This window comes from Heteronotia binoei, chromosome 9, assembly GCF_032191835.1.
Source record: "Heteronotia binoei isolate CCM8104 ecotype False Entrance Well chromosome 9, APGP_CSIRO_Hbin_v1, whole genome shotgun sequence".
In the NCBI taxonomy this organism is placed as follows: domain Eukaryota; kingdom Metazoa; phylum Chordata; class Lepidosauria; order Squamata; family Gekkonidae; genus Heteronotia; species Heteronotia binoei.
The window spans coordinates 99,821,922-99,834,256 of NC_083231.1; the positions used below are offsets into that span (position 1 = coordinate 99,821,922).

At 43.6% G+C, this 12,335-nt stretch overlaps 1 protein-coding gene across 2 annotated transcripts in view; it reads left to right on the forward strand.

Moving 5' to 3' along the window:
* Positions 1 to 12,335, forward strand: part of SNCA (synuclein alpha) — an 86,969-nt gene that overhangs the window by 21,809 nt on the left and 52,825 nt on the right. For both annotated transcript variants that reach the window (XM_060247059.1, XM_060247058.1), the window contains exons 3-4: positions 2,352 to 2,393; positions 6,316 to 6,452. In XM_060247059.1, the coding sequence (XP_060103042.1) occupies positions 2,352 to 2,393; positions 6,316 to 6,452 (179 nt within the window). The remainder of the gene's footprint in view (positions 1 to 2,351; positions 2,394 to 6,315; positions 6,453 to 12,335) is intronic.

Genomic DNA, 12,335 nt, shown 5'->3' on the forward strand with positions numbered 1-12,335 from the left:
CTGACTACTTCTGTTTCAGGCAATGGTTTTCCCCAGCTCTGCTAGCCAAGGTCCTTTCAACTGGAAATGCCAGGGACTGACCCCAGAACCTTTTGCTTGCTGGTTGGGAAAGGCAGTGTCAAACCACTACCCCATAAAACAGGGGCATCAAACGTGGCCCGGGGGCCAAATCAGGCCCCCAGAGGGCTCCTATCAGGCCCCTGAGCAACTGGCTGTCATCTGCTTCCTTCTCCCTATCTCTTGCTTCCTTCTGTATAACAGCTTGCTTTGCAAGGCTTGCTCAATTGCACAGGAGCTATAGAGCAAAACCTCTGTTTTCTCTGTTGGCTGAGGCTCCTCCCTTGGAGAGGAAGGGGGGAAGGCAGAGCTTGTTTTTCCAGGCTCTCTCAATTGTACAGCAGAGCTACTGAGCCAAGCCTCTCTTCCCTCCCCCTCCTGGTCCCTGGGGAAGGAAGGAAGAAAGGAAAGAGCCAGAGCTTCCTTTGCCCAGTTCCCTGGATCCCATGGCAGAGATACAAAGAAAGCACTTTAAATACCAACAAGTGCTAATGTTTTAAGCATGTTTTAAGTTTTTTAAAAAAAAATTAATTGTGTTTGTGTCCTTTATAAAGTTTATATCTCTGCTACCTATTCTTAAATAGGTATACACATGGCCTGGTCCAACATGGCCCAGCCCAACCTGACATGGCCTGGATCAACAAGGTCTCATTAATATCAGATCCAACCCTCATAACAAATGAGTTCAACACCCATGCCATAAAAAGTCTGCCCAGAAAACACCGTACTGTGGCGTCACCCCATGGGTCAGTAACAATTTGCACAGTGGGACTACCTTTACTTTTTTCATTATGGGCCCAAATATGAGCACCTGTTCTGACATACCTTTAGGGCCCAGTTACTAGCATGGATTAAAAACAAATCCCCACCCCCACCCCGTTTATCCTTTACCGTTTCAAAGCCTGCTGGATCTTACTGCATTTTCCAGTAGAATGCTTTTGGACAGTTTTACAGCAGTACTGCAGCAGTGCAGTTGAACAAGAGATAGACTGCTTTCAGTTTTGGTCCATTTGCTGCTATAATATTAAAGACACAGGAGGAACTAAGCCCTTAAAAAGACAAACTGGAGACTTTTTAATCTGCTTACGGCATTTTATGTTTTCAGCTGGATCTTCCAGATAGGTTTGTACATAAATAATTCCTAATTAATGTGTGTTCTTGCCAGATCTCTGAAGCTAAGTAGGGCTGGCCCTGGTCAGTATTTGGATGGGAGACCACCAAGGGAAGTCCAGGATTGCAGTGCAGAGGCAGGCAGTTGCCAACCACCTCTGAACATCTCTTGCCTTGAAGCCCTTATGGGGTTACCATAAGTTAAGTGCAACTTGATGGCACTTGTGCCAATTAATATGCAGCCCAGCTGTCATTGCTCACTGGGAATAACTGGCAAGTTATTCACATCTTTGCCTTTTTGGGATGCCTTGTTAAAAATTAGTGCATGTCGCTAGTGCTGCCATTCTTCAGGGTTCAGTTTAGGGGCTTGCCCATTAGTAATGCACGATCAGGGTATGCATTTTAGGGGAAACATGGTGACATGCTTGCTGGTCCCACGACCAGGAGTATGCACATGTAGTTTGATATGTATGGCAGGTCCTTACTTGTTTATGTGCCTCTTCCGTGGACACACTTGTATGGGCTTGCTATGGACAAGAGTATAGTGTAGAAAACTTTTAATGGCTGAACGGGATGAGGAATGCAGGCCACACCTTTCTTGCCTGAGTGGGAGCTAAAGGAAACAGGCTTTCAATTTGTAGTTGGGCAGCAAACAAATTACAGCCCCCCAGGACTGGATCTTTTTTTGAGGGGGGGGGCAAAATTAAAAAATGCACTCCCTTACGGGCATTCTCTCTTATGGTCCCATAGAACACAAGGAGCTCCATACCCAATTTGGTGCCCCCCCTCCGTCAGTGCCCGGGGCAAGCACCCCCCTCTGCCCCCCTAGATCCGGTCCTGCAGCCCCCCCCCCCCCCCGCAAATAATCTTGTGGAGGGAGCTGGGGATGCTTAAGGGGCAGGGCCTATTTCAGAAACCAGCAAGTGTCTGAGCCTGGCTATCTTTGACTCAGTCTGTTCTTCAGTAAATAAGCACTTGATGAAAGGCACCAGAAGTCTACACTGTTCTATCCTCACAAAAAAAGATGACCTTATAAAATGTTGTGTCTGGAACTTGCTGCCGTTTGGGGGAAGGAGGGAGAATGAATTGCTATTATTCGCCAGTCTTGTGCTTTTATGTACTAGTTTATTGAGCTACACTGATGATTTTCCCTCTCTTTTTAAACCCCCCCCCCACCCAAACAGGTTCCAAGACCAAAGAGGGAGTTGTTCATGGGGTCACAACAGGTAAGCCCATAATGTCCTTCCATTTTCTAAACCCATGATAGATCTCCCACCTTATTGTTAAAATGCTTTTTTACCTCTGAGAAGCCTCTGCTTCACAGAGTGGAGTAGGTGTGCTGTTGTGTGCTGAAAAGCCTGTATTCAGACTCTCTGGGAAAAGAACTTGCCTTTCAGTACATCTGTTTTGAAATTAATAGTTTATTTCCACTGACTCTGCAGACTCCCTAGTCATACCATCTGTGAGTGGTCCTCGGGCAGCAAGGTGGGAGCCCTAAGCCATGGCATGCACATCCTCATGCATATCAGGAAGCACATCTAGCCAGTCAGGAGGGGCTGTGTCTCAGTGGCAGAGTTTCTGCTTTGCATGCAAAAGGTGCCAAGTGCAATTCCCAGCATTTCCAGTTAAAAGGACCAGGTACTGGGCAGTGTGAAATACTCTCTGCCAGAGACCCTGGAGAGATGCTGCCAGTCAGAGTAGCCCTTGATGGACTTTGTTATCCATGCAGGTGCCACCCTGACTTTGCTGTGATTCCTATCATGTTAAAATGTATGCTTTGCTTTGGTTCTATTGTTTAGACATCTGGTTGGTTCTATAACTTAAATCATGTCTTGTTGTTTATTGATTGTTCTATATTGTTGATTGTATTGACTCACTTGGTGTAATCCACTTTGAGTCCCAGTGAGAAAAGGAGACAAACATTCAATCAATCAGTCTTTCTCCAACCATCACAGCAAAGCAGTTTTGGGAAAGATGTCAGAAAAGATGGGGGAAACCTACAAGGTACATGGAAGTATGGCAGTGAGGTCAGGAAGTGGATGCTGGGCGTAGGAACCCCGTTCTCAATCAGGGCAAACAATTTAATATATTTAAGTGGCCACTATTTAGGAATTTCACTGTGGTAAGAGTACAGTTCCTCCATTTCATGTTTTGTGTTCTGATGGGCTTAATTTTAAAAAAGTTTGTAGTAACAAATGTGACTGCCCCTTTATGATATGCATCATGAAATGGGAAATGCTACCTCTACATAAGAAAATTGCAGATTTGCAATGAATTAAACACTACCAATATTATTATGATATAAGTTCTTGTCATTAGGTTTGACCCCTTGTGAGTATTTCCAGCACCTATTCTTTAGCCTTTATGGCTGTTGTGACTGCTTATACCATCTCTGGAGCCTGCCAAGTGTTTTTGGAAAGTGAGTGGGGTTGAGTGGAGCTATTTGCCTTGGAGATTTGATTGAGTGTGCAGATTTTTTAAAAAGTTGCTTTAGCAGCAATTGCCCCTAGAACACAAGCATCTTTGTGGCATGACTGAAGGTAAGCTGTGCCAGTCATTTTGTGACTGGTTACACCCTCTGTGGCAGCCATTTTGTGGTGGTACCTACCACACTGTGCCAGAATTCCAAAGATGTCCATAGGCTCAGAAAGGTTGGAGAGCCCTGCTCTAGTGTTTTGGCCACAGCACATGATGGCACTTCCAAACTTCAAAAAAAAAGTTATTGGCCAGATTCCTTCACAGAGTTCTTTCCTCAGCATTGAGTCTCCAAGTAGGAAGGGTCTTTGTCTTGCCATAGCCCTGCCTTTCCTGTATGTCTCATTCCTTGTGGAAGGGAAAGCCCCTGTTGACTGCACTAGGGAGAGCCAAGATTGACTTTTCTGGGCAGTTGTGAGGGAATCCACTGAATCCTTTCCACACAACAGAGAGAGAGAGAGGCACAAGAGCTGCCTATCTGTGGGAGCTGTTTACTGCTGGGGTAAAGCAAGAAGAGAACTTTCCCTCTAGAAGTTTAAGCAGGCCAGCCCCCTGGGTACTGAGCTGCAGACAACCCCAGCACTTATATAAAAGAAAGCGTTGCTCTTCGTGAAGAATGCTTACGTGCATTTAGAGGGTAAAAGAACTTGATCAGTGAAGCAAGGTGATGTGTTTCTCCAGCACTTTCTTTCCCTCTGTGCTTCAGTTTTGTACATGGGAAATATTTAATGGATGGGGAACTGACTTGGTGTGATCCAGTTGCTTCTCTGTAGTTCTCAGCTCCTTTGTTCCATTTCCAAATTCTGCAGACACTGTTTTCAAGGTCTGCGAGGTCAATATTTATTCTTAGTAAAGGAGTCAGCACATGGCTTGCACGCTGTAAGCTCATGAGTATCAGTAAGTGACATTTGTTTTCACAGATTTCCACTGCAGAGTAAAGGTGAGGGGAACGGATTAGTTCCATTGTGTCTTGGCAGTGGAGTATTCACACTGAACTTGTTGGAGGAAGGGAGACAAGAATGCTTTTCTCATGGTGTGCTGACTCAGAGAAACTACTAGACTGTGGTCTGGGGCCATGTGACCAAGCCTTGAATGTGCTAGCAAGCTCCCTCCTCTGCCATTCTCCTCATGCAGCGTGAGCTAGTTAATTTCTTTAGGGTAAACCCTAGCCTGCCATTAATTTGATCCATCAACCATTTGCACTGACCTTCCATGCATGAAGCTGTTTTACACTATGCAATGGCGCAAGGAGATGGCATTAGATACTGGGCTGTTTTGGGACTTCTGCATTAAGTAAAATTAGGTCATATTCTGACTGGTGGCGGGAGGTGTTTCACATCTTTCTGCTGCTGCCTGCCACTGTTTAGCTGGGTGATGGAAGGAAAATGGTTGCAGTTGGTGCGCCAATGTGATGACACAACTTCCAGTGTGACCTGGAAGTGACATTATCCAGTTGTGTAGCACTCTGGCATTTCCCCAGACTTTGTGGTTAAAACATAGAGTTTGGGGTAAATACTAGAGTGCCTCCCCAGCACAATGGCATTGTTTCTATGTTGTGCCAGATGTGTCATCATAACTTCCTGTTTCCCCCATCTCCCACTGTGAAACCCCAGATCTTTGCTTCTGGGACTTCTAAAAAGACTTACTTATTTCCCCTGAACTGGGAGGAGCTGTGACTCACCCATTTGGCATGCAGAAGGTCTCAGTTTCAAGTCCTGGCACCTCCAGCTGTTTTGCTCAGTTTCAGTCAATTCCCTTTCTTATTATAACCTCTGTCCTGCATGGCTTTTAGCACAAAGCAGTAGACAAGTTGCACCTTTAAGACCAACTAAGTTTTATTCAGAATGTAAGCTTTCGTATGCTCTAAGCAGACTTCATCTATCTACATGGGTTTTGTTCAGTGGGTCCCATGATGCCTTCATGGTGGCATTTTTAGTCATCAGAAGGAACTCCCTCCCCTTTTCACCAATGGAAAAGCTTGGTGGATTTTAACCCATTGGTAGCAGTTGTTGAAGAAGGCTGTTCTCTCCCAGAGAGCTGCTGCTGATCAGAGTAGACAATACTAAGTGGACCAATGATCTGAGTCAGCACATGGCAGCTTGGTATGTTCATATTTGTCCAGCTGCCAGAGCTACAATGAACGAAGGGGAGACTATCTTCATGGTTGAGAGGCCAAAGAAAAAGTGGCATTGTATTCCAGTTAATGGACTGTTGCATAGCCAGCTTCAAGAGGGGATTGGATAAACATATGGAGCAGAGGTCCATCAGTGGCTATTAGCCACAGCGTATTGTTGGAACTTTCTGTGTGGGGCAGTAATGCTCTGTATTCTTGGTACTTGGGGAGGAGCAACAGTGGGAGGGCTTCTAGTGTCCTGGCCCCGCTGATTGACCTCCTAATGGTGCCTGGGGTTTTTTGGCTACTCTGTGACACAGAGTGCTGGACTGGATGGGCCATTGGCCTGATCCAACATGGCTTCTCTTATGTTCTTATGTTGCCATTTCCACACCAACTCACTGGAGACTGGTGGTGAAGCTGTCTCATTACTTACTAAAGATCCCTGACTCACTTGAGGAAATCTCGGTTTCATGTCTTAAAGCAAATTTGCCATAATTGCTTAAAACTTACTGGACCAACAACTTGTCATTTATCTTTTACCTGTTTTTCCCCCCCAGTGGCTGAGAAAACTAAAGAACAGGTATCAAATGTTGGGGGAGCTGTAGTGACTGGAGTGACAGCAGTAGCGCAGAAGACTGTGGAAGGTGCTGGAAATATTGCTGCAGCCACCGGCTTCGTCAAGAAAGACCAGAAGGTAGGACCAGAACCAATGGGTTGAAATTAAATCAAAAGAGTTTCTGGCTCAACATTAGGAAGAACTTCCTGACTGTTAGAGCAGTTCCTCAGTGGAACAGGCTTCCTTGGAAGGCGGTGGGCTCTACTTCCTTGGAGGTTTTTAAACAGAGGCTAGATGGCCATCTGACAGCAATGAAGATCCATTGAATTTAGTGGGAGGTATTTGTGAGTTTCCTGCATTGTGCAGGGGGTTGGACTAGATGACCCTGGAGGTCCCTTCCAACTCTATGATTTTTGGCAGCCATTTTGTGACTGCACCCACCACAATATGTCAGAATTCCAAAGGTGCCTGTAGGCTTAAAAGACTAGGGACTCCAGGATAAGATAAATACAGTGCAATGTGGGATGTTATCATTCTATGTATGGCCCTGCCCTGCCTTACATTACTGACTGTCAGGATGAAGCAATACATAGCACTGTGACATCAACTTTCATGTTTTTGTCAACTCGTTATGAAAAAAGAGATTATTTGGAGTGTCCCTCATAATGTCTATTTAAGCCCTTAAGAAAATAAATTTTCTGCCATATTATGTTATATTTTAAATGCCTGTATGTTGTGCTAGTCACTTCCCTCAAGAGATATTGAAGAGTAGTTTATTTCTATGCAATTATCCCATCATACAAGAAAAGCACATATTGATTAAATCGTAAAAAGAAATACAACTTTCTTGCTTTAAGTTCTCTGTACAGTATTGCTTCCAAGCATTGCAACTAGCAAATTGCTGGGGGAGAATAGGGCAGAAGACTGTTAAGAACAATGCTATTATATTTTTATTACTTAAGGGTATCTCTCTTTGTCAGATTCAGAATTGTGGCCATTCTTCTTGAATAGTTGTCTCGGGGGGGGGGGGAGGGGGGGAATGGACCTATAAAGTGATTTAAAAGTGTGGGAATACTGCAGGTAAACTTCGCATATTGCCCCTACACTGTGTTCAGGCAGCTAAACAACAACATATGCAACAGATCCATCTGTCTTTTTAAAAAAAAAATTTGAAAAGAAGTCACAGGAAAGGTTTTTATTGGGGGTCGCAGCATGGGATTGACCCTGTTAACCCTAATCTTCAGACTAGTACCCATGGCCTCTTGAGAGTATCCATATGACATATTGGTTAGAATTCTGGACTGTGTGGTCAGAGGTATGTGGGTTCAGATTTTTGTGTGGTCATGAAGCTCGATGAGCAACCTTGGAGCAATCACACTTTTCCAGATTCCCTCATAGATTCATTGTGAGGATAAAGATGAGAAGTGTCACCCTGAGCTCCATGGGGGAAGGGAAGAAGTGTGCAAGATAGTGTGCCCCCCCCCCCAATCCCACAGAACTGCTGTTATTCATGCTAAGATAGTTTCTATAAGGAGTAGTACAAATTAGAGGGGGAGATTTCTATTAAGAGCCTGAATTAATCTGTTCAGCTTCAATACAAATCCCAGAGAGTACAATAATGCTGCATTTTAACATTATAAAAGTGTTAGGAGATTCCATCCATCATGGGTCTGCATGCAGTGTAAAATTTGACCCTCACTGTGGTAGAAAAAGTGCCATGTGTTTCCCAATTCATTTGGAGACTCACACAACTAAATGCTCTTCTATACAGAAGGGGTTTTTTTAATGCAAAAACTGATGACAGGGTAGCAATGCATCCCTCTGGGTATGCTATTTTTCTGCTTGGAGAAATCTTTGTGTGAGAGAGCTTTCTGTCATGACAGCCTCTAGCTAGTAGCAATGCAATTTTTTTTAGCCTACTCTTCCTCCAAGGATCTCAGAGGAGCATTCCTGTAATCCACACAGAAAAAGGATTGGCCTGAAGTCACGCAGCGGCTAAGCAAGGATTTAAACTCAGGTCCTAGTCTGATACAGTAACCTCTACACACTTCAGGTTTTCTGTTCTAGAGTAGTTGTTTGAATAAGATGCAGCCAACCATTGTAAGTACCAGAATTCTGCGGTGGAGCTGTAATTGGTCTGTGCAGGTGCGGAGTTACACACACACATTAGCTTAGTGGGTTGTGGTGTTCTGCTTCCATTTGTTATTTTTCTTGACTTTTCACAGGGAAATCGTAATGTTCCATCTGCTTACACTTACTGTAAAAATCATTTTCTAAAAAGCCAATCATGGCTTAGTTTTAAATGTCTAACCTCATTGTGTTTGTAAAACACCTCATAAAATTCCTCAGCATTTTTTTCAAATTAAAATGTCCAGAGAACTAAAAAAAAATCAGCAGCCACATTCTTATATTGTCTGGTGGTACTTTAATTAGCACCATAAAATACTCAGGATTTGAAAGAAACCTTAAACGCAAACAAGCTTGGTTATTAGTGAAAGGGCCATGGCTCAGAGCAGCTGCTGTGAGGATCAAGTAACATTAGGTGAGAGGTGATGTGACAGACCTCTAGCTGTGAGTCCCTGGCCAGCCACTTCCTTCCAGTGACAGCAGACAATACTCACTCCGAGGAGAGCATCTGCTTGACATGCAGAAGTCTCCAGCTTCAACTCCCAAAATCTCCTATTAAAAACAGGTAGTTGGTGTTATGAAACGCCTCAGCCTGGGGAGCTGTTGCCACTCTGAGTAGTTAATACTGATCGTCCTGACCCAAAGTGTTCTGGTTCAGTAGAAGGCAGATTCATGTATGTGGTAGAACATTCATCTGATTAAGTTTATGGAAGCTTCATCTATTGATTTTAGTCATCATATCTGTTGGTTAGAGTCCTCTAACAGATAGTTTTTCAACCAGTGACCTTGGGCCAATCTCTTTCATCCTAACCAGTGTGAAAAGCTCTGTCAAGTCACAGCCAACTTACAGCAACCCCAGCAAGGGGTTTTCAAGGCAAGTGAAAAGCAGAGGAGGTTTGCCATTACTTTTCTCTGCAGAGATACTTTGATGGCCTCCCATCCAAGTACTGATCCTGCTTAGTTTCTGAGATCTGATGAGATTGGGCTATACCATGCTGCCTGCCCTCCCCATCCTAACCTTACCTCACAGTTTTTGTGAGGTTAAAATGGAGGACAGGAAACAATCTAGGTCACCCTAAGAGGGAAGGGCAAAATAGAAATGTACTAAATAACCACACAAATAATATTTTAAGCCATTGATGCTTCATAAGTCATTTCCTCCACTCGATAATGTTCACTTTTTGATGACGAGAGCATGTATTCCACTTGTCATCTAAGTATCTCCAGTTAAAAGAGGCAGAGATAGCTTCACTTTTTTTGTAGGTCATTCAAATTCTAGGCTTAGACATAAATGCCAGACTATAGCTGAGGATGAGCTTTGGGCTGTGTGTATTCCCTCTTTTCTTCCTGTGTAAAGGTAGTCCCCTGTGCAAGCACCAGTCATTTCTGACTCTGGGGTGACGTCACATAATGACATTTTCATGGCAGACTTTTTCGGGGTTGTTTGCCATTGCCTTCTCCGGTCATTTGGGAGTAAATCATAGTTTGCAATCATGGTTTGCAGGTCAAGAACCATGAAGAGTTTCTTGGTTTGGATATCATGACAATAGTTTGCTCAAAATCAGGAAATAAGTAATTGAGGAGGACTTGTGCTAAGGTGCCTCCACCTGCCTTCAGGTAGCAACAATCCCATGGTTTAACATGACAGTCAAGCCTCTAGTTTTTTCTCATTGTTCCCTAATTTGGGCTGCATGGTTTAAGTAGAGGGAGGCAAGTGAACAGGAACTTCACTGTCCTATCTGGCTTTTGGCTGCAATCACACACATTAAATAATTTATTTATTTATTTATTCTATAACTTATACCCCGCCCTTCCCATAAAATGGCTCAGGGCGGCTCACAACAATGGTAAAACAATAAAACAAAGTACAGAGTTATTACATTTAAAAAGTCGAAGCATTTAAAAACCTAAAAACCTTAGGTTTTTTCAATGCACTTTCCAACTGGATTTGACCATGTGAACTAGTAAAATCCAGTTTGAAAGTGGATTGAAAGTGCATTATTTAGTGTGCGTGATCACAGCCTTAGTCATACACAGGGACATATTGCTTTATGGTCACGGTTTCACACATATGTTGGTTTGGATCTAGCCAGCTTTTTCATACGTTATCACTTAATTCCTTTCCAGCACCCATCAGACATGCCTTTTGTGCATATAGGTCCCATGATCTCCAGCACAGATGTTTTAGTCATCTTTTAATTTCCAGTGAAAAAAATGGTTGGATCAAACCAGATCAATTTTAAATACAACCAATTGTGTAGAATCATGAACAGATCAAACCAGGGGTGGAATTCTAGCAAGAGCTCCTTTGCATATTAGGTCACACACCCCCGATGTAGCCAATCCACCAAAAGCTTATAAAAAAGAGCCTTAAGGGTTGGCTACATCAGGGGTATGCGGCATAATATGCAAAGGAGCTCCTGCTAGAATTCCACTCCTGCATCACGCTGTCTCATTATTGAATCAAACAAGTGGTCCATCAGGATTGGTATTATCTACTCAGACTGGCAGCACTGCCTGTTGGAGGACTGCATGGAAGAGATGACATGAGTCAGCAATGCAGAATAAATACCTCCACTTTCCACCGCTTTTGAACAGGTATGACATGGTAGTTTAATTCTTTGTCATTTAATAGATTCTGGAGGATGGTGTTTCTATGGCCAGAGCACTTGAGCACTAATTTAAAGATAATTAGCTCAACCTACAATATCTGAGAGTGTCCATTGTAGAAGAAGAGGTGAAGGGGCTTAGATCATCATGAGGACTGAATACATTTTGAGGCACCGAGACAGAGTTTTTCCCCCCAGCTGGGCATTTACTGGGAAAGTGACTCAACTGATTGAAGACGTTTTATGATGTTTAGTGTATCAACGCTGTGCTCAATATTCTGAAAGTCACTGCATTAATGCAGTGACATTTGAAAAGTACTAGATTGCCCTGACCTGGATAGCTCAGGCAAGGCCAATCTCGTCAGATCTCAGAAACTAAGATTGACTCTGGCAAGTACTTGGATGGGAGACCTCCTTGAAATACCAGAGGCAGGGGCAAGCTTTATTCAGCCACCTCTCTGAATATCCTCCAGGTCCCCCAGTTGGGCTCAGTCATCAGAAATCACCATGACTTCCAGACATGCACATACTCACACACGCGCATATAAAATACAAAAATACCAAAGAAAAGAGAGGAAAGTACTAGATTTATAGTGTCGGAGACCTGTAAATCAGTGGGGAGGTGGGAAATGCCTTTGAACACATAGCTTCTGAACTAAACTGGGCATCACTGCCAATGGGCTCACCTGGGAAAGGCTGTTACCCTCTGTATAATGTTCCTGTTTCTTCCACTGTTCCCCCAAGGAAAGGTATCTGACAAAGGGAGCTTTGACTCTCCAGAGCTTACACCTTAAAAATCTTGTTGGTCTCTAAGGGTCCAGCTCTCAAATCCAGCTCTCCGAAAGAAAGGGACACAACCAACTCAACCTTACAGGCAGGGAGAGACTTTGACCAGGATTCTCCTCTTTAATTTCTCCACATACTAGGTGGAGAAATTCTCTGACCAAAATGTATTCATTTATAAAAATACTTATACCCAGGGGTGGAATTCTAGCTGGAGCTCCTTTGTACAACCCTGTGATTAAAACCCTGAATTCTTAACTTTTATGCATATTTAAATGGTTAACGATAAAGAAAAGGCCAAGTGAGCTCCAGCATGGAAAGGAGAGAATGTGAGTTTTTTTCCTGCATGTCAGGGTAAGGACTCAAGATTCATGAGAGAGAAGAGGATTACAGCTGGGGGAATTTAGGTGTTCTCGGGCCTGTCAGTCTGTCTCAACTGAACCTACCTCACAAGGTTGTTGAGAGGATCAGATCGAAGGGGAAAACCAAATATCCTCTGGAT